At 33.6% G+C, this 26828-nt stretch overlaps 1 protein-coding gene across 1 annotated transcript in view; it reads left to right on the forward strand.

The window, feature by feature from the left end:
• Positions 1–26828, forward strand: part of SEMA3C (semaphorin 3C) — a 151648-nt gene that overhangs the window by 117792 nt on the left and 7028 nt on the right. The window contains exons 13-17 of the mRNA XM_037510869.2: positions 12925–13013; positions 15923–15964; positions 19096–19253; positions 23835–23902; positions 26121–26251. Coding sequence (XP_037366766.2) covers positions 12925–13013; positions 15923–15964; positions 19096–19253; positions 23835–23902; positions 26121–26251 — 488 coding nt within the window. The remainder of the gene's footprint in view (positions 1–12924; positions 13014–15922; positions 15965–19095; positions 19254–23834; positions 23903–26120; positions 26252–26828) is intronic.

Consider the following 26828-nt stretch of genomic DNA (forward strand, 5'->3'; position numbering starts at 1 on the left):
ATCTCTCAGCTGAAGGCTAGCTGTCTGTGGAACTGCCTCGTTATATTTTTTGTGCTACTAGATGCCAAGAGAGACAATAGGTGGGTGGGTGATTGGGTGGGTAGATGGATTGATAGATGTAAAGAAAATAAAGAAGAGAAGGGAAGGCAAGAGAAGGAAAGGAAATGAAGAAAGGAAATAGACAAATGAGCTTTGTCCTCTCATCTTTTATCATTGTCTAGTGTAGGGATCAACAAACTACAACCTGGACCAAATCAAACCCATTGCATGTCGAATCCATAAGCTAAGAATGTTGTTTAACATTGTTAAATATTGAAAAAATAATAAAAAGACTACTTCATGAACAGTGAAAATTATAAGATTTTTAGATTTCAGTGTCCATAAATAAAGTTTTATTAAATTACAGCCATGTCCATTATTAACATTTTGTCTGTGCTGCTTGTGTGCTACATGGCAGATTTGAGTAATTACCACAGAGAACTTTTGCCCCACAAAACCTAAAATATTTATTATTTGGTCTTTTACTGGAAGTTTGCTGATCCATGTTTTGTCATTTAATTTTATGTACAATTATACAAAACTTAATGCTTAAAGCTATTTTCTAATATGTAAATATAAGACAGAATTCACAATGTTGGTGAAATAAGTATTTCTTCTTTTATCTTCAGCCAAAGTTATATGATTATTTATTATATTAAAACTTAAACTAAGAACCAAGTTTACTGCTTTATTTTCCTATTATTCCTGCTACCACCCTCCCCAAAAAAAAACATGGAAAAGATATATTTTAAAATCTGTGCTTTGTTTTATTCTGTAGTGCTTGTAGATATTTGGTAATATAGTTATGGTTTTTTGTTTGCTTTAGTTCTTACTATTAGAGGTGTGAGTATTTTTGTGTTTCTTTTTTTAAAATATTTTAAGAAGGGCTATAAAACAGCAGGCAAGTGCTCTCGTAGGATTAACATTTCTATTTTAACTATTGCTAATATCCAGGCATTTGTTCTAAGCCAAATGTATTGCACAGTGAAGGGATTTTTGCCTGTTTTCCTTTTGCTTCTAGAGTTATGAAAATATTTAGGTGTCTGGGTCAGGTTTCAACATATTCTGTCAAATTTATGTTTTAGCACTTTACATGATTCTGAATGACATGTGGTTTCTGATGAAAGAGTGAGAATATTCTTGTGAATGGATGTTAGAAGTTTAGGATGATTTAATACCATTATGATTCTTTAATGTAAGGCTGATCCATGTAGAGTTCTGCCAAAATTTTTATATAGTATGTTCTGTTTCATGCTTCTTACTAGCTTCCGTTTAACTGAATGAGTACTGAGTTAGAAAGTTGGCTCCAGTAAGTTCTTTGAAAATGTGTTTTGAAGTGTGTGCCACATATGTGGCTAAAGCCTTAATATGTTTGCCTTCCAGACTTAAAGGATAACTGCCTTCATAGTAATCAGCCAGTTCTGGCAGTTTCATCTCTTGGAATGGCACACTTAATGAACTGCAGAGCCAGGCATTTTGATGTTTAAAGAATACCCTAAAATACTCCATGTAAAATTTGATAGCTGGAGCAGTGTTTTTGAGTTCAGAAAAGACTCAATTGGATACTGTACATAAATGTCAGTCTAGGAAAAAGATCTAGACTTCTCCTTCACAAGAAGTAAGAAACAAATTCCTTATAAGTCACTCATTTTTAATAATTCCATGGTTCACTGCTTTCTGGAACAGAATCTGGAAATATCTGAGCATTTAACAAGGATTCTGCAGGCATTTTCACAGTAGGAAATACTAATGAAACAGCACAGTGATAGCTAAATTGATGAGAGAAAGATGATAAATGAGAGTATGATGACTGTTTGATCCTATAGAAGAGTAAGGAAGGAGGAATATATGGAGGTGAAAAGGGGAAGATAGTTCACACCATGATTGTTAATCCAGAGATGACTATTCTCATTTAAATTTTACCTTAAAAAGACAGTTTATTGGGCCTGCCCAGTGGCACAGCAGGTGGAGTGCTGCGCTCTAAAGCTGTCCATAGCATCTGCAGCGTGGGTTCGATTCGTGGCCGGCCAGGGAGAAACCCACATGGTGTGGTAGATCTCTCCTGTCTCATCTGCTTCTTCTCTCAGCAGTGTATTTCAGTTGTCTGCCTGTTCTGTTCCCCACTCTCTCTGGTGAATTCTTTCACCCTCCGGCACCTCTGACCTGTACCCCAGTTCTTGTATACATAAATAAATCTTTTTTAAAAATCTGCAAACATAAATTACATGATTAATCAAAATGAAATTCAAAAAAAGGCAATGTATTAAAAATAAATGTGTGGCTAATTGCTGAAAAACATTATTTCATAGAGTTATTTTCCTTTAAGTTACTCTACAGAGATATTCTTTTAAAGACAGCATAAAATCTCACATAACAATTACATAAATTATAATATTGTGTGGTATGACAAATTTGAGGTTTGAAAGATTCACTCCCTTGTGGAGCCTGATTGTAATCCCCCTAAAATAAATTTTAGTGCTATAAGTTTGCCTGAATTATCCATTTATTACTTAGCATTCTTCTCAAAACACAAAAAGTCTTCTTCAGATTTTTCTAATACATTATTGCTATTATAATGATGCTTGTTAAATTTATTTATAGTGCTTACACTTTAACAGATATGTTATTGAATCTCCTCCAACCCTTACAACTACCTTAAGAAGATTTGTGAGGATGTGGACTCGATGGAGGTTAAGGATATTTATCTGATTTACCCGTTGCTGTGAGTAATATTTAGAATAGTGCTTCATCACTCAAAATTATCACTCAGTAGATATTTGAATGAATAAATAAATGATTTCCACTTATCCACCATACGTTTGGTCTGAAAGTCACATAAGTCAAAATCACATAAATGTTTAGTATGTGATACAACCAAAATACGAACACTTATCTGATTTCATATCCTGGGCATTTATCTTCACATTACTACATCATTTATCATCACCATTTTATATTATTGTTCCTCTTAAGAAATTAAGGTGATTTCATCTTTATTTTCTCATTTCACTATGAGCTAACCTCACATAATTCTGATGTGTCGACATCCAGCATTCGTATTGGCATTTCTGTGAGTGCCATCACTCACATTCACATCCACACGCCGTCATCAAGTCTTCAGGTGAACAAGACAACTCTTACAAGGTGACAGGGAAGACTTTGAACAGACTGGATTTGTGTATAAATTTGTGTTGATAGAATTTAACCTAGAAATCTTACATATTTTTATGTCAGTCAATTTTTAAATATTTAGGAATGAAAGAAGTAATATTTTGAGGGGAGAAGATAGGATGCAGAAATGGAGTAGGATTTCACCTTAATTTTTGACATATCACTGAATCTTTGAGCATTTCAGAATTTGTTTTAAAATGGAGCTTATATCTGTGTTCACAATATCTTGTACATTCAAAAGTATGTACATATTATATATACATATATGCATAAGTTATAATACATAATGCATATAGATACATATATACATAAAGCATACCTCTATTTACTTTTTTAAAATGGATTCTGCATACATGATTTAGAATTTGGGGAATTTCAGAATGTCATGCAAGGAGATAATGCCTCTCAGCAGGTGGAGAGATGGGAGTAATTTGCTGCTGCACAAGCTCTTTTAAAGACTGACATTTTCCTAAATAACTTGAAAAAAATCTACAGCCAAACCTCATCTCTGTACATTGCATTCATTTAACCCCTTATCCATATGAATGTAAGAAAAATATCCAACCTAAATACATTAATTTATGAAATCTTTTATCTGTATATTGAGAAGAAATAACCAGTCTGTGTTCTTGTTCTTGATGTGCTGCCAAGTTTCCCTGAGGCCAACTTGGCAGCCTTTGTCACAGGAGAAGAATTCACAGACTACTACTCAGCCAGATCAGGTCTTCTCTATTTAAATATGCAAAGAAAGTTTAGAGCTAGCTGTCAGGATTTTGTAGAAAGTTAACCTTGAAAATACCGTATTGAAAGGAGAAGAGTTCAAATTGTGAAAAATGGAAGGAATGTTTCATTTTAAAATATAAAAGGTAGCATAAATTGGAAAAAAAAAACATTCAAAAATGGAATATTTGAGGTGAATCTGTGATAATAGTCACGTTTCATTTATTTGATCTCCTAGCTCATTGAGGCAACCTTAGTTTACATGGATCTCACCATCAACCATTCAAATCATAGGTGTTTGCTTCTTCAAGGCTGAAAGAGTCTTTCCCTTTAATCTACTACAATGGGGTTTCATATAATGTAGCAAAATCATAGTGCTGATATGCCATCCCCTTTCCATTACTCTGCCGGTTAAAAGTGAGTCACACATTCCATCTGCGTAGAGAAAGTTATACAAAGGTATGACTTATTACAGATTACCTTAGGCTGGATAAACCACTTCATTTAGGCTGGATAAACCACTTTTTTTAGGCTGGATAAACCACTTCATTCTATAGTTAACTTTGGCAATGATGTGGATAGAGACAGAGAAAGGAAGGTCAGGAGACTTTTTATATGCTATAAGCAAGAAATGAAGAGAAGCTAAATTAAGCAGGAGTGACAAGTTGGAGGTGGAGAGGGATTATCAGATAATTAGTAAGAGGTCCAGAGATAATTAGTAAGAGGAAAGGACTTTTTTCATGGCATATCTGTCCTTTCTAATCACATGTTATGCATCAGACATTGAATTTATCACCTAAAATATATTATCTCTTTAAAACCTCACAACACCCCAGTGAAAGAGACTCATTACCCCCTTACAATGGTGTAAACTGAGACTTTGAAAGGTTAAGTGACATGCTTAGAGCTATGAAGCAACTGGGAGGAGTAATTAGATTCAAACCCAGTTTTGAGTGAAAGATTTGGTGTACCATAAAATTGGGAAAGTCAAAGAGGGTGTTATGGAAGATGCACTTCAGCAGAGAGGGTTGTGCTAGAGATGTAGATAGGGGAGTCCTTCACATTGTAGGTGTTAACTGAATTCATGACAATCCTAAGGTCACTCTAGGAGACTATGCAGATAATAAGTCAATACTGGGAAGCTCAGGAGGAAAATAAAGACTATTTACCTGGAAGGAGTGATCATAAAAGTAACAGGAGAATAGAGAATTATCATGCTGCCTTCAAGAAAAAAATGGAAAAAGGCAGAAAAGAATAATGGTCAAGGTCATCAAAGGTGTCACAGTTCTATGCTGCTGTCCTCATTTCCCTGTCTTTTTACACACCCATTGCAGTGGAAAGAAAGAGATGTTAACAGAAGGATGTAGGTCTAGGGTAACATGGGCAGGTAAATGGTGGGTTAAGAAATGATGAAATGAAGAGTGGTGAAAGCTCCTCTCTTTATCTAAACAACCAGAAACCAAAGGAGATGTTGCAGACCATTTCTTCATGTGGTAAAACTGTGATAACTAATGCAGAATAGCTTATCTTCTGATAAAAATGGTACAGGAAAATGAATTAGTGGCGATAAAAATTTTTAATACCATATTACTAATTCTGCAAAACAATTAGGATTCGATACAAATAATTAGTCCCAATTTTTCATTTTTGGAAACTTAGTTGTTGCCACCTGTGTAAGATCAGAAAAACCTTACGAGGACATATACCTGCATTATTCAGAGTAAGTCCATTTGTTTTAAAGTTTTAATAAGATCTATAAAGTAGTAAGGGATAATAAAATATGATTTATAAATTTTAGTAATTTTCAAAATACTGAAACATTAATTTTAGTTATTTCTGAAAACATTGAGTATTCTGTAGTTGTATCACCAAGAAATAACTAATAATCCATGCGTTGATGGATTATCACTTTGTCTAATAAATGTTTTTTAACCTCACAGAGAGAATTGACTTCTATACCTAGAATAAACAAATATATTCAAAATATGTGAATACATTAGTTGAACAAATAATCAAGTCAGTTTTTTTAAAAGGCATGTTTACTATTTTCTAATTTTTTATAAACCTCAACTAAATTAACACTTATAATTCAGTCACCCTTATGTTACACTAACTCAGTAAAATCATTAGTCTTCAGATTTGTCTTTTAACTTTATTCCAGAAATTTATTTCTTAATAACCTGTCTAAATGTATAACTCCAAGCTTTACATGGATGTATAGATAGAAGCATGTCTGTGTTTACCTGTAAAATTCTAGATCCGTCCGCATACAGCAATGTGATATGACAAATTAAAATTTCCAGAAATTTTCTTCAAAATGGCTAATACTAATTTTGAATCAGTGTTTCTCAAAAACCTTATGAATTACAGGGAAAAAAATTGGAATTTTTGTAAGGTTTTTTTTCTTTTTTTATGAATTGTCATGTAGGAATCAGGGGAAATGTTCCTATACAAAGGTTCTATCTAAAAACTTCCTTCTATCATTTATCAGATACAGACATTGAACAAATTAGATGACATCTCTAAACCTTCTTTCCTTAATTCTTAACCTACTTAATGGATGAGATATGTATGCAATCTCATTGAAATATGAAGTGAGATAATGTATGCAAAACCTTGAATTTGCTGACAAGAAATTAGTAAGCATTCAACAGTACATATGTTTCTATATAATAGCTATATATTTTATGAGGCAATTTATTAAAATCAATCATATGTTTATGATTATAAACATATAAGTACATATATGCATTTATAAATATTTTAAAATTTCTGTTTTTTAAAGATTTATTTATTTATTTATACAAGAACCAGGGTGCAGGCCAGATGCGCGGGAGGGTGAGAGGATTCATCAGAGACAGAGCGGGGAACAGAATAGGTAGACTGACGAAATACACTGCTGAGGGAAGCAGCAGGCGTGGCAGGAGAGGTCTGCTGTGCCATGTGGGACCCTCGCTGGCCGGGATAGAACCCGTGGTGCAGAGGCTGCAGACAGCTTCACAGCACGGCACTCAACCACCTGTGCCACCAGGGGAGGCCCAAATATTTTAAAATTTTTATTATGAGTCCTGATATTCTTTTCATGAGACATACGGAATGAACAAAACACATAAATGTCTCTCCTTTCATAGATTTTATGTCCTTTAGGAGAAAACAGAAATGAACAATATCTGTATAGGTATTTTACAGTATTGCTTAAATTTGAGTATATACTATGTAAGAAAAAGAGAGAGATAAAAAACTCTAATGATAAATCATAAACTGAATTGGTTGGTAATTATGGGAGGTATTTCATTTGTTTGGAAATTATGGATAAAAGTAAATTTGGTGTATAAGAATAGCTATTTCCTTATATCCATTGCAGCTCCATGTTTTATCATTATTTTACTGTCTATATTAAGTGGCTCTTTTTTGTAATTTCATAAATCACACACAAACACACATGTGTATTTATATATACATATATATGCGTCAATTTTTTAAATATCTTATTTTTTGTTATAATATTCTTAAGGATTCTCTCAGTAATTTAGCACATTATAAACTCTATCCATTTTATATATTATTAAGAAATTTAAGAAATGTGTTATTTTAGCTGAATTTAGGCAGAAAAAAATTAAAAATCAAAAAGATATATAAAAAACTAATTCAGTAAACTTTTTTATATTTTATTTTATATATCTTTACATCATTTTTCATTTTTGCACAATGTATGCATTTTAATCTTGGTTATAGTCCCCATAAAATTCCCACCCCCTTTATTTTGACCCTAATCCCTCCTGCCTTCCTTTCCCCCACCCCCATCAGCTGTCTCTGGTTTACAGTTGCTTGTTGATTTTGACTTTTACTTTATTATAATTAGTCTTTTTCCTGGTCCCTTATTTAGGTTTTCTAATTTCCTACTGTGAGTGAGAGTATCTGGTATTTTTCTTTTTCTTTCTTGCTTATTTTGCTGAGCATGATCCCTTCCAGCTCCATCCATGTTGCTGAAAATTACATGAGTTTATCTTTTTTGATTGCTGAGTAATATTCCATTGTGTATATGTACCACATCTTCTTGATCCAGTCATCTATTTTTGGGCATTTGGGTTGTTTCCATAGCTTAACTCTTGTAAATAGTGCTGGTATAAACATAGGGGAGCAGGTGCCCTTTAAATTAATGATTCTGTGTCCTCTTTAACAATTACAAGCACCACCTCTTTAATTCTCCAGGGAGGGCTGGTTTTAACTTGCTTTTGTGCCACACCTGCCTGAATTACTTGAGCAAATGACTGGCAAAAGTCAGGTGCCTCTCCCTGGAGCTGAAAGATAGATACACCAATCTTTACCATGTAGACTGGGAATGAGATACATATTGTTTCCAAAAGATGTCTCAGTGTGTTTTACAAAAAAGAAAAGAAAGTGATTCTAGATAGGCCTAAGTAACAGATATCCACCCCAAAAGTCATAATTATTATTTACATTTTACACAAACTAAGCAGGCTTAAGAAAAGAAGGAAGATATTCTGCTTCATTGTAATAATATAAAGCAATATCTTAACTGTGCAGAACAATAAAAAAGATTTATATTTGTGAATGCATTCAAGGAATGCCATTCTCACCAACCCTAAAAAGAACACATTTGATAGCTACGTTATCATCTTCAAACTAAAGGGTACAGAGATAGCTTTATGTAGACATAAGTAATTGGGTGTTTTATGGACATTCTGGAATGCATATCTCTCAAGGACTAGCATTTTAATGGGAGCACACTACTCAAAAAACCATAAATTCTAGATTGAACTCAAGTTCTATCACTATTTTTGCATCCATACTGGTTATAGTGTCTGATTCACTGAAGGTACTCAATAATTTTATGTTGAATCAATGAGTGAAAATGGATAAAAGACAAGTCAAATCTACTTATGTACTTAGTAGTGAATGATATAGCCTGAGTATACCTCAGAAGTATTTCCTATTATGGAACTGAAAGATTTGTGAGTGTGTTGAAAGAGCATTATGGCTATTGGTTTCTACCCTAATTGTATTATGACAGAAACTATCCGATAAACATGTACTTGTTTGGGGAGTAGCCATGAGTGGCTCCACACATATTGACTTTGTCCAGACATCACAAATATTTGAAACAACTTTTAAACATTTGATAATTTATTTTTCCATTAAATATTAGTTTATGATGTGCTTTAGAAGTGATTACATTGAACTAAATTAAATATATCTTTTGACAACCTGAACTGGAGGTTGTGGAGAAGTGTCAGTAAATGTGTAAACAGGAGCAGAAATTCACAAAGAGCGGAGTCTTGTAAATAGTGTCAGCTAGAGTTGTGATATTTGTTTCTTAGAATGAAAGCACTAAAAATCTTAGCTTAAGTTGTTGATCAACTATTAGAACTATCCATTAAACAGTGCCATTAAACAGTGTCATCTCAGTGAGGTCTGCCTTTGTGGTAAAATAACTGTATAATCATGTGCAATTCTAAACACCATGTTTTATTTTTTTTCAAATTTGGCAAGATTTATTTATTTATGCAGACAAGAGCTGGGGTACAGGTCAGAGGTGCGGGAGGATGAGAGGATTCACAAGAGACAGAGTGGGGAACAGAACAAGCAGATTGACTGAAAATACTGCTGAGGGGAGCAGCAAGCGAGACAGAAGAGGTCTGCTGTGCCATGTGGGTAGCTCCCTAGCCAGCAGGGCATTGAACTCGTGCTGCAGAGGTTGAAGAGAGCTTCATCGCACTGTGCTTAACCCCTTGCACCACCAGGGAGGCCCCTAAACACCACATTTTAAATAAGATAATGCCAAACTGCAAATTCTCATGAAATCTGAATTAACCATGGTTTACATTGATAATTAGCAATGCCACAAGAATTTAAAGTTATCCTATTCATATTTGAATGCAAGCTACCTGAATAACTTTCAATTTCTGTATATAAAAACTATTATGGGGCCTCCCCTGGTGGAGCAGCGGTTGAGCGCTGGCCTGTGAGGCTGCCCGCAGACTCTGCAACGCTGGTTCGTTCCCCAGCCGCCAGCGAGGGTCCCACAAAAAAAAAAAAAAAAAAAACACGTTATTATGTATATTTCTAATAGAGAAAATGTGATAAACTGGTGAAATGGAACCAGTATAATGAAGAAGTCTTGAGATTCTAACTTGTAAAGGACCAAATTAAGTCTAAACAAGAAAAAGTAAAGGTATTAAATTGCTATTTTTTCTTATAAATCAGATTTAAATAATATATTTTTATCATAGAACCAGGCACATGGTATATATCTAGTGAAAATACTTGTTTTTCTATGAGGATCTGCTTTTCCATTTTATTTAAGTTGATTTTCAGGTAGAAATGTTAACAACCCTTACTTATATTTACGTATATTTTTGCAAGAGTTTCAAACAAGTTAACATTCAGTTTTATTGTAGAAAAATAATTTGTACCTTTGATGGTCTCAAAATAAAATGGAAACTACTCATTATTAGCAAAATAAATAATTAAATAAAAAGTCAAACAATAATTTAAAGCGATAGTCTAGCTTTTATAACAAATCTTTTTATAAGCCAATTTTTGGGGGTTTTGTCTGTTTTAATCATACTTCCTATTATTGGGGTAACATTGGTTAACAACATTGCATTTAAGGGTATAGATTTAGGGGTATAGATTCATACCTCTTCATATGTGTATGTTACTACTCTACATCTACCACCAAAGCACCAATAATCCTTGTAACTGCTTTTATATAATATTTTAGAAATGGCATGAAAAATTGTTTTTGTTATGGGTTCTTTCAGAAGAAATGATAATATATGCCAAATACTGCTCTAACTTAAAACATTTGGTAAAAAAGAAGGCAATTGTCTCATTTGAGAATGCTTAGCTAATTATTTTCAGAGCTAACAGTTTTGTAATTGGGAAGCCTGTAATTAAGATTCTCTTTCAATCAATTTTATTTGGAACTTGGGTTATACACAGTTTTTATAGTTTCTAATGTCAGCAATCCTTGCAAACTGTAGTAGAGAACTGTAAACACTGTTATGGTTTCTTTAAAAAAAATATGTGACGTCTATGACAACATAATCTGAAAGTAAAGATGGCTTCACAGTCCATCCTTCCCACTCACTCTCACACACACACACACACACACACACACACACACAGATATCCCCTAGCTGTTATAATTTCAAGGCCTTCATATTAGGTTTTTTGGTATATCTATTACCCTAGAAATTTGTACTGCTCATTGTAATGAATTGCTAATAGAAATTGGAGAACTCTTCTAAACTCATTATTTTCTTTCAGTTGTGACATGGATCTGCATAGCATCCCAATGTTTTTAAATTCCAGTTTCTACTTGAATACTATCTTCCAAAAATATAGTTCAAATTGTTATAGGACTGATTCTAAAGAAGCCAATCAGTGAAATAACGAAATTTTGAAGCTTTTTATTTACATCAAGAACCTGTGAAGCTTAGGGATTGTTGTTTGAGTATGGCTTAAGTAGTGAATTATAAGCTAAGAGTAATAGTTTGAAATTTCTAAGATCATGCACTTTTATTTGTCAAATCACTCACAAATGTGCTATAACACTGCATCGCAGAATCTCAGCTAGTTTATTTTAAACTTAAAATTAATGTGATTGATAAAGTGGCATAACTCTATACTTGGAAATTGCTTATGTGACATATAAAAGTATTTTTAAAATGTTAACATAAAAGAATATTTTGTATGAATTACAATTATTTGGGAATTTCTATTTTTGGCAATCTTTAATTGGGAAATATTAGTAAATTTTTATTTGCTTCAGTTTATTGGACTCATCTAATTTCAAGCTTTCCCCTAAATTTAATAATATCCAAAGAAACATTCCAACATTATGAAGAAAATTGTGAAAATAGAATTATTCTATGAATAGGTCTCTATCCCTGAAATAAAGCCACACTTTTGCTACTGCTTTGAAAATCTTTTGAATCATGAGTGAAACATTTCACTGTTAAGCTTTCTCACAGCTACAGATCAAATGTCAGTTTCTAGTTTGAGTGATTTAGAATGCAATTATTATAAAAATTCATTCATAGTAACCTTTTGTCTCAGATAATCAAGTCACTATGTGCCAGTGTTTACAAAAATATGATAGTGTCACATTATAATGTTGGTTTGGAGAAGTAAGTAATATTCTTAAGGGCCAGTTAAAGTTATGCATTAATATTTCAAGAGTACATATTTGGTTCAAAACAATTTTTTCCTTCCTAAGATATTGGGACATTTTTTTTCCTTCTCTCATCATTATTGAGACAACCTAAGTAAAAGATTTCTAGCCATTAGGATGAGTTGCCCCAAGTCCTGTTTGAACAGGTGGACTGAATCTTAGAGTCCTGTCCAAATGATTTGGCCCACCACATAATAGACAAAAAATATTAGCTCCTGACTAATAACTTTCTTACAATTTCCTGGGGGGAGAAGACTGAGAGCCAGAAAGCACTGCTGGAATGTAACCTGTCTGTTCATGTCCAGGCGTAACCCAACCCAAAACAAGCTACCACACTGTTCTCATTCCCTGCCTCATGGATCTGCCCTTCTCCTCTTAACCTCTTCAAGGAGCCAGGCTAAATTTTCCTTTCCAATACTGGTTCCTTCATGCATTAGTCTATTGAAATTAAGCCTCGCTTGGTTCAGCTATACCTAGCACTCTGGTGAATTCTTTCCCTGGGGGGCAAAGGACGCACTCTTTCAAATTGGGGCCTGTAATATTATGACTACACCAAATATGTGTAAAATACAAGGTGTTCATATCAGTTTCTTTTGAATTAAACATAATCTCAATTTAAACATATGAGATTTAGAATAAAGCAGCATACTGTAACTAGTAATAGCCTTTTGTTGAGTAGGAAATCATACAAATAATATTTTAACATTTAAGCCTATCTTTCCTTTAAAAAATAAGGAATCTTTCCTTTAAAAAATAAGTATTGTAACATCTTGTTTCTTTCTTTGATTTAGATCGTGGTACTGTGCAGAAGGTGGTAGTTCTTCCTGCTAACAGCTCTTCCAGTGGCGAGCTCATTCTGGAGGAGTTGGAAGTCTTTAAGGTTTGAACATCTCTTCAATTAGTCTCAGAACATGCATGACGAATGGAATTCTTTAATTTTGCAGCAACTTGGGAGGAAAAGATATTTGATAAATATAAAATAAATGTATTTTATAAATTTTTAAGGGAGAAAACATTAGATAAAATGAGAAATAGAGAACACATTTTTTTCTAAAGTGTTTTTTTTTTACATTTCAAGTATCTTTTTTTACATTTTTCAACTATCATCACAACTTGAAGAATTTTGGTCAGCATTATTTTTTGAAAAATGAGTTCTTGCGGACAAAGTCTAGATTTGCCATGAAAGAGCTTTTATCATTTGTTTCACAGCTCACTGAAACTCAAATGCTTTCCTATTATTGCTAGTTAGATAAACTTTCTCATTTTTTTTAGGCAGGGATTTCAAGAAAAGCTGCTTTGTTTTCTCTTGTTTATTGCTTTTAATTTGATTGTTCCTCTAGTTAAAACAAATGCTGTCTCCTTACCACTCTGAAACTTCATGTTCTGTTTGAACTTGAGATTTCATTGTATTATCTCTTTGTCCTTGTTTTTGGTATTAAAGAAAAGAAAAACAAGTACAAGGATAAAAAGAGGTCGTTCAATCCTAAATGATCTCAACTGCTCAGGAAAGTGTGCTATTCTTTATTTTATCTATTAGCTTGGGTAGCAGTTTTGTCTGTCCTGCACACCCTTCTCTTCTTAAGAGGTAGGTCATTGTAATTCAAGTGGTGCCTATTATCAGCATTGGGAAAGATGGTTAAGCATAGCCAGAGTAGAGGTTAAGATTGCAAAGAAACTTTGGCAAGGAATCAATCCTATTGCAGACTCCTATTTCTAACTCAACCATTTAAGAAACAATGACCCACACAACAAAAGACCAGAGTCAGCCTATAACAGAGTAAAAATAGCACTTCTGAATCCCCAGGAACAGACTATTACTAGTTCAGTAAGCTGCTTTGTTTAGTGGACACAGAATGTATTGATTATATTAATATATTTTCCCATAGTCACCCAAAATATTTAATTGAATTTATAAAAAGTACTCAAAATGCAATGTTGTTAGATTATATTAATAAATCTTAAATATGAAGAAATATTAAAAAAACAAACAGAAAATCCAAGGAATTCTGGTAAATTTTCAGTATATTATTAAATTTACAATTTTTAAGGCTAGATTCACTGCTAGACTCACTTTGCTCACTTTCTTTATTACATTAACATTGTACTCATAATATGTTAATTGTCTATTTTCAGGTGTCTTTCTGTGACTTGTTTTTTAAAGAAATTGAATTTTTCACTAGATTAACCAAAATTGAATTATATATAAAATATTTTTTCTCTTTCAATTCAATATGAACAACTTGACTGACCAAAAGAAAATAGATTATTTATTCTGGAGTATTCTTCAAGATAGCAAAATTGCCATGTTGTAGCACTTCACTTTTAATTTTGATATATATATATAAATAATTTGATAATAAGAAAACATTGAGTTTGACACAAACACAAACATATGTTATAAAAAGTTCTTAAAGAAAAAAAAAGTTCTTAAATGTGCTATTTTGCTCATGTGTTAGCTACTTATGGTCTGTTATATGAGTTATGTTGGTGTTATCATCATGAAGAATAAACTCCCAGTGGAAAAACAGAGTCAGTCAAAATGCATGTGGGGATATCATCCCAAAAAGATACTAAAAATGTCAGTTTTCTTATGGATGTATGTGCCAGAGATTGATAATGGCTAAATCAAGAGACGCAGTTACCAAATACAGTTGCTATCTTCAACATGGTGTTTGTGTCACATTTTCTGAGGTGAGGTAAAAATAATTGGGTGTATATGATATACTGTGATGGCACATAGGAAATAATGCATTTAAATTGCAAAAAAATCTGTAGCTAAGTGTCACACTGATATTCTACAGAAAATGTAACTTTTAAAAAACAGGCTCTTTGTTTTTAGAGTGCAGAGCCACTATCTTCTTTTAATCCTCTGTGAAGAATAGTTTCTGAAATATTTCCAGCTTTCCTAAACTTAACTTGAATTGAAGGTACAGCTATTAGTAGTTGCCTAAGAGGATCTAAGGTAAAATACTTTGTGTGTGTATTTGTGTGTGTTTCTGAGTGATGATCAAAACTTACTGTAATTGATATCACCATCTTCTTTCTAAGTATTTGTAAATACAAAACAACACCAGAACATAAAATAATTGTGGGTACAGTTGATTTTGAGAGTTTGTTTCCACTTGAATTTTTCAATAAAACTTCATGAATTATTTTCAGGTTATCTCAGGTCTAATTTTTAATCTTTAAAAGGAACTAATAATGTCTAAGAAGTAAAGTTGTAAATAGAATGACTTTCAAAAAGAATTGCTATTTCAGAAAACTCTTAGAAAGGCTAAGTCACATTTATTAAAAGAGGAACTTTTCAAAGGATACTTCTTTGTTTGAAACAAAAAGAATTAATGATACATTTTCTGAAGCAATATTTGGCAGATGAATAATAGTATCTTATAGAGAGCACTATGTTGTGGAAAAATAAAATGGGGTAGCATTTTACAGCCTCCCCATTTGAATACCCAGGTCCTGAGTTTTCAAAATATACTTTTCACTATTCCAAAATATACTTTTTTCAATTCTCTCAACGTTTTTTGTTTTTTTTTTTAAATTTTTGCTGTCTGTATTGATTAATGTGTTGTAATTCCAACTATTTAGTTTAGGCATATATTTATGTAACAAATCCTTCCTTCACCCAAAGAGGAAAGTAACTTTTTACACAAATATTACAAAATTTTGAAAGTATGAATCCATATAATGAGAAATGATGATTTCATGAATTTTAAAAGAAAATATATTTTACATGCTAAATTTTTAAGTATTATTTTCAACTAACATGTCTTTCTAATCTTTTAGAATCATGGTCCCATAACAACAATGAAAATTTCATCGAAAAAGGTAAAAAGAGCCCCAATTTATTGCCTTTATGTAAATAATTGTGTTAATATGAAAAATATATTTTATAATTTCTGAAAAATTAATTTTAGTATTTGTATAATAATTCTGTTTATACCCAAATTACTGTTAATTTTGATGTAGCATTTACTAGCTACTAGTGGAAAACAAAATAGGTAATGTTTGCATAAAGTCTGTCAGAGCAGAGCATATTACAGCAAGATATTCCAACATTTTGTATAGCCTATATTTTCAAATATTACAGTATGTGAAGCTAACCAAGATAAAAATAATCTTTCTGAAGGAAGAATTTAGCATAATGTTTGGGCTATTATAACATCACTAACATTCTCAGGAGCTTGAAATGAGTAATCAGACTTCTTTTGAAACCCTGCTGTTGTCACATGTTTGAAATGTGTGGTGCATTCTTTTATGCTTATTTCTAAAGAAGCACTATTTTTTTAGCTTATCCATGTCATTAAAAAAAATCTGACTGTCTCAAATGTAAGCTATACTAGAAATCAGAATTTGGGGGGAAATGCTTCATTTTGATTATCAGAAATGTTTTAATCTTCTACTCTGTGACTGAACATACAAATAAACAATAATCAGGAAGGAAAAGCCTAATTCCAGTCTCTAAAGGTGCAAAAATTGTACCTCTTCAGCCCCCAAAGGTGATCTCTCTAAAACAAAACTTCTGAGGATTGGATGATTGTAGTCAAGGAAGTAGGCTTCAGAGTAGAACTGACATGCATCTGAATCCCAATCTGACCATAAATTATGAACAAATCATTTAACTTCAGTGACCTAAGTTTTTGCCTCTGCAAGGTAATGCCTTTCTCACAAATGAGTTAATTTATATAAGTTGCCTACAATAAAGTGGGTCCTTGGGAAATGCTGTTTGTTAGAGCCTAAGTCTTATTTTTCTTGGAATATGGAATAAAGGTTTTATGTGTTAGCACAACGGCTGACATAACTTAAGTGCTCTTCACCATATTTGGTCTGTTACAGATGAAGAAGTATTCCAAAGTCAGTCTTGTACTCTTTTCACTTGACTAAATTTTATGAAGAAAAATAAATAGGGTATAACGGACCTAAAGATCTCATCTGTAAAAATGTTTGGATGGTACATAACGAACATTTTCCCAAGTAACAAGAAGCTATTTGTCATTTTCCCCAATGTCCTAGGGAGCTGATCTCAAGTCAGAATTGTCTTTGAAGTCAGCAGGGAAGGCCTTTGTTTACAGTAGTTAAATGGAAAGAAAAAGTTTCCAATCAAAATTCAAAATGGACACAAAGCCATTTGTGTGGCATAATAGTCTTATACACAATGACAAGCTTCAACTTGTAATTCAACTTGTGAACTTCTAGTTCACAACCCGGTCCATAAAATTGTAATATAAACATGCACCTACATCCAGGAAAAACTGAGTATTAAGTATTTTTTCAACATAATATATATAATCTAAAATGTTTAGGCCAGTTAGATTCAGGGCAGAGTAATTTGACTTCTTTTGAAATTAGTTTATAGTGGAATACTGCAGTTTTTTTCCTGTGTGAAATTGCCAGTGTTGTTTTATGTATAATTTAAATACATTGTATTTAGTGCCTACTTTAGTGCTCAATTTTATTATCCCAGATTTATGCTTTTTTATTCCCTAAGATATTCACATATTCCATATAGCAGAAAATAGTTGAATTAATTAAAAAGATAATTTCCACAATGAGACTACCTATATAATTTTCTCAAGTAAACCAGTTTCCTAAAATATTTTAATGAGCTATTCCATTCACTCTGTTATTTATTAATGTACTCAGTGAAAACTGATCCCAGCCCTACCTACGGAAGTTATTATTGTCAAAACAAAAAGTAGTTTTTAATAGTTTGAATATCTCGACTGATGATCAATCATTTTCATCACAATTTATGAAAAATTAGTTGAGTCAAACAATTATTTTACATTGACATAATATGATTAGATGTGATTTGAATGACTGATTAATATTTATAGCTTATTAGTAGTTTTGTTTATTGACAAATACTGCTACTTTGAACATTTATTCAGTGCTTATTAGCCTAAAACTGTTCAAAGTGTTATATGTGGAATTAGCTCCTACTGCATTTAGTTTTTACAAAAATTATGTAAGTTAGATGCTATATTATCCCGTTTATCAATAGGAATCTAGGATTTTGAAAAGTTACAAAGGAGTTGACATGGGATTTTAATTCAAGCAGTCTCCCTCCAGAGCCTGGTGGACCTGTGATGCCCCATTGATTTAATGTTTAAGCTGTATGTGTTCATAAATATGTATAGATGTGCGCATGCATATGTGTATGTACATGAATACAAATTGCAGCTTAGAGATTCTTAGCTAACTTGAATTTCATAGTATCTGTGTTTTGTAAAACAAGGAGTATCAATTAAAAATTTATCCTTTTAGCTCCTGAGAACCATTTTATGTACAATTAAAGGAACTGGAGAAGTAGCCTAAGACTCTTGACACCCTATAAGTAAAGGAGGATAAAATCTTTATTTACATCTTACTTAGAGTAACGAACAACTTTTGATATCTAAATAAAAATAATAATATTCTATAAATAAATTTTGCATTGTTTTAATGAATAATGTATCACTTCCAGGGCACATGGAATTTAAAAAAATTACCTAATACTTGCTGTCTACCTTTTTTCCTAACTTAAAATTTCCCTTTATTTTAAACTTGACATTTTCAAATTTACAAGGTATTGGGTTGCCAGACTTGAAGAATAAGAAAGTTGTCCTGTGCTTTGCCAAGAGACAACATTCAAAGAAAGAAAGAAAACATCATAATTTAAATCTGCAATATATTAGCTCAAATCTTAGAGAACAATGAATCCCAATGTCTAAAACACATTACCATTCTACATAGAACTTTGAGCTTTTTTTTAAACAGGAAAGTGGTAATGTTATAGGCATATTAATGTAGGAAAATTCTATTTATTTTGGCTTTATACCCTTCAGTACTTTGCTTCTCGTTTTTAGTCTATTTCGAATGAGTCCAAGGGTTTGTGTGCATGTATTATAATGGGTTCCTGCTGAAAGTCTTCTTTTAACTTCCACATCTGAAATAAATCATCATGATTCCTTTAATAGCAACAGTTGTATGTGAGCTCTAATGAAGGGGTTTCCCAAGTGTCACTGCATCGCTGCCACATCTATGGCACAGCCTGTGCTGACTGCTGCCTGGCCAGGGACCCTTACTGCGCCTGGGATGGCCATTCTTGTTCCAGGTTCTACCCAACAGGGAAGAGGTGAGTACTAAACATTCAGCTGAAAATCAAAATTGATGTCACCACATCTTCAGAATCAGTTCTGTTGTGGTAGTAGAAAAGATGGCTCTAAAAGTCATAGCAGCTACATTTAGCACTTAGCAGCATATACTATTTCACTGAAGAAAATGGCCTTGCTTTATAACTTTATATTCTCAAGATATGTTAGAACACATTTCTTTGCAAAAAGTTCTTTCTCCCTTTGTAGTTCTGAGGCAACACAGTTGCCCCCCTGAAATTGATCAAATATTTCAAATAGCATTTTAGCTATTTACCTAACTTCTATGTTTCATTTTCTATGATACAGGGTATCTTAAAATTCCATCTTCTTAGGGTTTCCATGTGCTGCTTAATTATCCTGTAATCCAATCCTTGTCCTAGTTCAGGTAACAAGCATTGGTCCAGGTTGAGTACCCTGATTTGTTTTCAAAACAAATTTATTGCCATGATTTACCCTTTGGAATAGTAAGGGAATGGTTGCTAATTAGAGTTAAGAGAGAAAGGCAGACTGAACCAGCATGCCTTTTATCACAGCAAAGACTAAGAAAACTACTCTGAACCAAGTTGGAATAAACCATCAGTAGCAAAATTGTTTGTAGAACAAAGAAAATGCAGATTCAGAGTCAATCAAGGTCACAGCAATTTTCAGTTATACCTAGATATGGATCATGATGAATCACAGGACCAAAACCCCTAAAAAAAAATAAGTTTAACTGGAGAGACCAAATAGGTTCGGCTATGAGCACAAATGATCTTGGTATTTTCTGGTTCCTTTATCCTCTGGTATAGATATAAGCCTTAAGTCTATTGACAGATTAAATAACCTTAGTGTTTGTGCATATCAAAATTATTCTGATCCTTTTCTGTACTAGTGCAACATATATGTATCATAGGAAAATAATTTATCAGGCAATGGTCTCGAGCTAGGCATATAACAGGAAAATCAATAACACACAAAAGACAAAAGTTCCTTCCTTTAGTGATAATAAATTCTAGAAGGCAAAGGTAGATAATAAATAAATAAGGAAACCCTATAGTATATCAAATATTGATAAGGTCAGCGAATTTTAAAAGGCAAAGAAGGGAGTCAGGGCTAGTGGGTAGCAGGGGGTGTAATGTTAAATGGATGTCAAGGGATGCCTTCTGGAGGTTGTAATATTTGAATAAGGACTTGAATGTGATGAAGAGAGGCACCAAGGCATTACTGGGGAGAACTGCATTCCAAAAGAAGGACCAGAAATCCTTGTAATTGGGTGTACTGGGATTGTTTAAGAAACAATATCAAAACTAATGGGACTATTCTGGAATGAGAAATGAAAGGGTAGGGAGAAGCAAGGTCAGAATGTCAGATGACATAGGACTTAATAAGTCATTGAAGGACTTTTGTTTAGAGTAAAATGGGAACCATCTGAGAGTGTTTGACACATGAGTGATACTATTTGACTTTTGATTGAAAAAAATCACTCTGGATGGGTTTAGATGGGACTCCAGCCCCAGGATAGGAAGAGAAGGGGTGGGAGGAATGGGAGAGAGGCAGAGGTAGAAGTTGCAAGACAGTCTACCATAATGATTTTGATGAGTTACATGGTTTCTTGAACAGGGATGACAGAGGTGCAGAGAGAAAGTGGTGTGATTCTGGATAGAGCTAGAGAACCTACTGCTATATTAGATATGGAATGTTAGAGAAGTAGGGGGCTGAAAATGAACCATGTCAGAAATGAGCATTATGAAATATATAGATCCCATTTTTGAAGAAGGGAAGACTGTGGAAGGAACAGGTTCATGGGGAGAAAAAGCACATTAAATAATCGTGCCTGTGAGATAGTCAAATGGATATACTACACAAGTAGTTAGACATAAGAATGTGGAATAAAGAGGGGTATCTGGACTGGATAATATAAAAGTATTCTGTATTTAAAAGAATGAGATAGGAAGAGATTTCCCATATTTTAAACCAGGAGGATTTAGTATCTGTTTAAAAACTCTGTTTCTCCCTGTATTTTTAAGATTTATTCAAGTCTCTGGCCTTTTTTTTTTTTTTTTTTTGATTTATACATATTATTTCCAGACCTCATTACCCTTCAATATTCTGTCTTTGCACTGGACTGGAGGTCTGAACCTGGACAAAAAGTGTAAAGGAAGAGCATTACAAATATAATTTAAAAAAAATTGTGACTACTGTTAACTATTTTTGACCATAGTTGTTTTTGTAGTGCTGATTATTACAGCAATATTTAAAAATCATCACTATAATTTTTGTAAGATAATACCTTTTTTTGGTAAGTAGTTCTAAAAATTTATTTTATTAACACCTGGGATACAGTCCTCAGTCTGTTAAACAGATCCATTATCCTGTCTTAGAAAGTGGTATGAGGACCACGAAATGAATCTTACCATCAACCCATAGCAACCTAAACATGAAGAAATTGAAGATTAGTACTTCTTCCCTACAAAACTTTCAGACATTAACTTTGGCCAAGAAGTACTTTTATTTAACAAAGAATATTTCTCAAGTAAAATCCATACTATATGTACACTGTCGTGGCATATTTGAGATTTTTTTTTCACATTTTAGAATTTTCTGCTGAAATGAGTTGATTCACTTGTTCTCATATTCTCTGACAAATTATAACCCCAACACTATCCTAACACTACACTATCCTAACACTGTCCTAACACTACAAATCACTACAAATCACTACAAATCATGATCTTAGTCATGTTCTTATAATAAAGAATGGAAACTTTTAATTCTTTACTCTTATAATCTTATGCCTGGTATTAAATGATGTGTCAAAGGTTGAGAAAGTAAGTAGCAGCTATTTAAAAAGCTGTCTTAATGATATCTACCAGTGTCTTGATTCCATCAAAAAAGCCAAAAATAGGGCTTCCCCGGTGGCGCAGCGGTGGAGCGCTGGGTTGCAAAGCTGCCCGCAGCCTCTGCAGTGCCGGTTGGATCCACGGCTGCTCCCCGGCCACTGAAGGAGGGTCCCACATGGCTCGCAGACCTCTCCTGCCGCCCGCTGCTCCCCTCAGCAGTGTACTTCGGTCCTTCAGTCCTTCTGCCTGTTCTGCTCCCCGCTCTGGCTCTGGTGAATTCTCTCACCCTCCCACGCTTCTGACTGTACCCAGTGCTTGTATAAATAAATAAAAATAAATCTAAAAAAAAAAAAAGCCAAAAATAAAAAAAAAACAAAAAACATTGGCCTAACCATACTTTTTTTTTTTAGATGTTATTTGGGCTATTCTAAACTCCACACACCTTTTTTTTTTTAAAGATTTATTTTTTATTTATACAATAGTGGGGTACAGGCCAGAGGCACGAGAGGGTAAAAGGACTCACCAGAGACAGAGTGGGGAGCAGAACAGGCAGACGTACCGAAAGCACTGCTGAGGGGAGCAGCGGTAGGACAGGAGCGGTCTGCCGCGCCATGTGGGACTCTCCCTGGCTGGCCGGGAATCGAACCCACACTGCAGAAGCTGCAGACAGCTTCACAGTGCTGTGCTCAACCCGCTGCACCACCGGGGAGGCCTAACCATACTCATCTTTGACCACCTTTTATAATTCTCAAAATTATGTCCAAACTAGTAAAACATACATTTGCAGCGACTGCATAACATGTGTCCTGAATGAATTAACCTTTTTTCTACATTCCCTATGTACCATTTTTTATCTTTAGAGAATAACTTGTATTGATGAAAGTAATCACTTGGAATGTTTTCTACATTCATTTCCTTTAATAGTGTTCATTATCTGGTTTTATTCTGCTTGTCTAACTGGAACATCAAGATCACTTAGAAAGACTCATAGGCACAAATACAGAAGCTTGTCCTTTGTGTAGAAACAGAGAAGTAGAGTTACATTTGAAAATCAATTATTTGATGCAAATTGTTGAATATCATTGATTCAGCAATTTCTCTTTTTTAAACAAAGATTGTTCATAGTAAGCAACATAAACATTATTTTCTACTTTGCCTTCAGGTATCATAAATATTTGTGTATTTGTGTCAAATGCTACAATTTAATCTCAAATATTATTTATTCTAGATTCAGGCATGTAAGTAAAAACTTTAAGACAACATAATCAGTTCAATCTTTTAAATATCTGTCTTTTATACAAGAAGAAAATGATTTTGCTTTTTAGCTGAATGAATAGCCTATAATGCTTTCCCAATGCTATACAAATGCCTTCAAGAAATATGTACATACAAAAGGTTCAGATGACTGCCCTGCTGAAAATGTTGATTAAGTGTCTCTACAAATTTATAGTATCAATGAGGGAAACTAGCAGGAAATTCACATAGGAGGTTCATAGTCATTCTATCCTAAGTGGTACTTGGAGAGAGATTGAATGTATTCAGAGTGAAAGACAATGGTAAATACACACCTTATCACTGAAGCATTGAACTAGAAGTGTCAGATAGCAGTGCTAGAGAAACAGACCTCTTTTCTTTATAATTGCTCAGGCAATCAAACTGTGAAGTTAAAAAGGCAATCTTTTAAATGTGGTATAATTAATAATGTTAATTCTAAGTTAGTTGTATAAATTTCTGCACTTACAGGAGAAGTCGAAGACAAGATGTGAGACATGGCAACCCACTGACTCAATGCAGAGGATTTAATCTAAAAGGTATTAAATGAGTAATGATCAAATTTGGTAAAAAGTAGCCATGTTCCACATCACATTTCAGTTCAGGAATCCATTGTAATATATTAGGTCTTTCATTTTATGGAAAGATTCACTCTAAAAATTCTTAGTACACATAGATGATAATTAGAAATTAAATGTTATTTTTATGTTAACTGAGATTATGTAAATCAAGCATCTGATTACACAGATGCCTTGGGTATGTTTATTAGTAGGTCTTTCAATTTAATGGTAATTATAGATATTCTTAGCTATAATTTTCCTTCTGAATCAAAAAGGATTTTACTTTTTCATACTTTTTTTTCTCCTATATTCCTGATTAAGGTCACTTTGATTTATAGCACTATATATGATTTAGAGCTTTAAGCTCATCCCTCTTCAGATGTATATTATCACACCACACCCACTACCAAAACACCCTTCATCCTCAACCATAGTCCACTGAAGATCAAATGAAATAGCACCTTATTTGTTTTAAAGTGTGCATTTCTGTGACATTAAGTGCATTCACATTGTTGTGCAGTTATCACCAGCATCCATCTCCAAAATTGTTGAATCTACGCAAAGTGAAATTTCATGCTCATTAAGTAATAATTCCCTATTTCTCCCAGAATGGCAACCACAATTCTACTTTTTGTCTCTGATATTAGCTACTCCAAGTACCTCATACAAGTAAAATCATATAATATTTGTCCAATCATAACTGGTGTATTTCATTTTTTTTGTGTGTGTGGGACCCTCGCCAGCGGCCGGGGAATGAACCGGTGCTGCAGAGGCTGCAGGCCTCTAGCATAATGTTTTCTTTAGGGATCACTCATATAATGTGTCAGAATTTCCTTCTTGTTTAAAGTTGCTTAATATTCCGTTGTAAGTATGTGCCACAATTTATTTATCCACTTATCCATCACTAGATTTTTATTTCCACTCTCTCATTTTTGCAAATAATTTTGCTCTTAGTTTATTGTAGTATTGCAACTAAAACAATTCTATATACATTTCACAGTTTTGCTTTGTGTCTTAGAATTAATCTAACCCTTCCTTCCTGTACTTACATGGAGATATTATGTCATTGTGCTTTTCCCACCAGTCACAGCCTCCGCCCATATAATCCAACACTTTACCAATCAGAAGTATCTCCAGGCACACCTTTCTCTGGATCCCCAGGGTGCTACAAATGTGCTATTGTTAACAATTACTACTGACACTTTTATTTCTAACCTTCTTGAATCTAAACTTTTCTTTAGTAAAGAATAGCATTCTTGTTACTAACTACAGGTGTAACATGGTGGTCCCCAGGAAAAGGGGGGGTTCCAGGTTTCCTGTTCCATCCAAGGGAGGGAATAAATTCAGATCACCGTTTCTCTATTTACTGAGTATTTCCTAAATGCGTGTGTCAGTTCCCATTCATAGCGGTAGTGTTCAAAGTGCAAGGAGTACTGGCAGTGGAAATAATAATGACTTTGTGTCAGAACCTGAACTAAGTGCTTTTTTTATGGATAACCTCATTAAATGCTCAAAACGACTATTACCCCGACTTCATGAATGAGGATTTTGTCCAAGTCTGAACTACCAGATGATTATATCAGAACTTGTGTAAAAATATCATCATCCATTTTTTAAAGTCAAATAAAACTTAGGCACACAGAGTCAGGTAATTTGTCTAAGGTTGCGCAGGCAGTATTGGTGAAGTCAAGAATCAGATACCTCTGATTCCAAGCACTGTTCTCAACAGCTACATTCCACACTTTGCTTTCCACCTCCTCCCACCGCTTCTGAATCTCATTTATATAACAGGGTATGGAGTGTAGGGGTGGGGTAATATTGCCTGCCGCTTAGTAACTCTTTAACTAAGATATGTTTCTTCATATAGCACTCAGCCTCAGTTTTCTCCACCAAGAAAACCTAATTCACAAGGTTTTGTAATAAATAAATGTTCAGAGTTGTACTAATTGCATAATTGGAAAAGAACAATTCTTGAAGAAATATGAACCCCCTTTGTTTTCCTCTTCTTCCCTTTATACTAAACAAAACAGCTAAATAATGTATACTAGTCATTTGTTATTAAGTGATTAAGACTTCCTTTAGGGGGCTGCCTGAGTTTATCACAATTTTATTGAGAAATAAATGTACATATAGAATTTATTCTGAACATTATTGCTTCTCTCTCTCCTCTCCCTCTTCCTTATTTTTTGCTTTCCAGCATATAGAAATGCAGCTGAAATTGTTCAGTATGGGGTAAAAAATAACACCACTTTCCTTGAGTGTGCCCCCAAGTCTCCACAGGCATCTATCAAGTGGCTGTTACAGAAAGACAAAGACAGGAGGAAAGAGGTGAGTTTTGCCGCACAGCAGCAATCAATCAGGGCTTTGGAAAGAGCATTAAATCAACATCCTTCAGTGAGGTTCAGATCAAACAAAAAAGAAAAGGCATATGAACATCCTTTTATGTCTTTGGGATGACAAGTGCCACCTTCTTTAAAATCCTTTGTCTGCACAGTTGATGGATTAATTAGAAATCCTGTCTGCCTGCTCACCTCCATAACTTGGGGATTGAAACAAGAGCTTGGGCATGCAGACACGTATTGATGCAAGGAAGCATTTGTAAAGGAAACAAGATGTGTGCAAATTCAGAAGCCAAGTTCTCACACAACAGCACCTTTGTGTGATTCACAGATAAAAGGGGGCTTGGAAAAAAGTTCAATTTTCTTTAGCAAGAAATTGCTCTATAACCTATGTGGTAAAAAGCATTTTTCTGCTATGTGGTAATGTTTCCATTTATTACTCATACTCTCAGGTTTTGTTTAAGAACTATATGGAGTCATTGTTTATGGAATCATCGCCTTTTTTTAGTGATATAGATTTTAAAAAAATAGATTTTCAAATAAAAGAGTACTTATTTTGCCTTTTC

This window comes from Talpa occidentalis, unplaced genomic scaffold, assembly GCF_014898055.3.
Source record: "Talpa occidentalis isolate TD23 unplaced genomic scaffold, MPIMG_talOcc4v2.1, whole genome shotgun sequence".
Classification (NCBI taxonomy): Eukaryota; Metazoa; Chordata; class Mammalia; order Eulipotyphla; family Talpidae; genus Talpa; species Talpa occidentalis.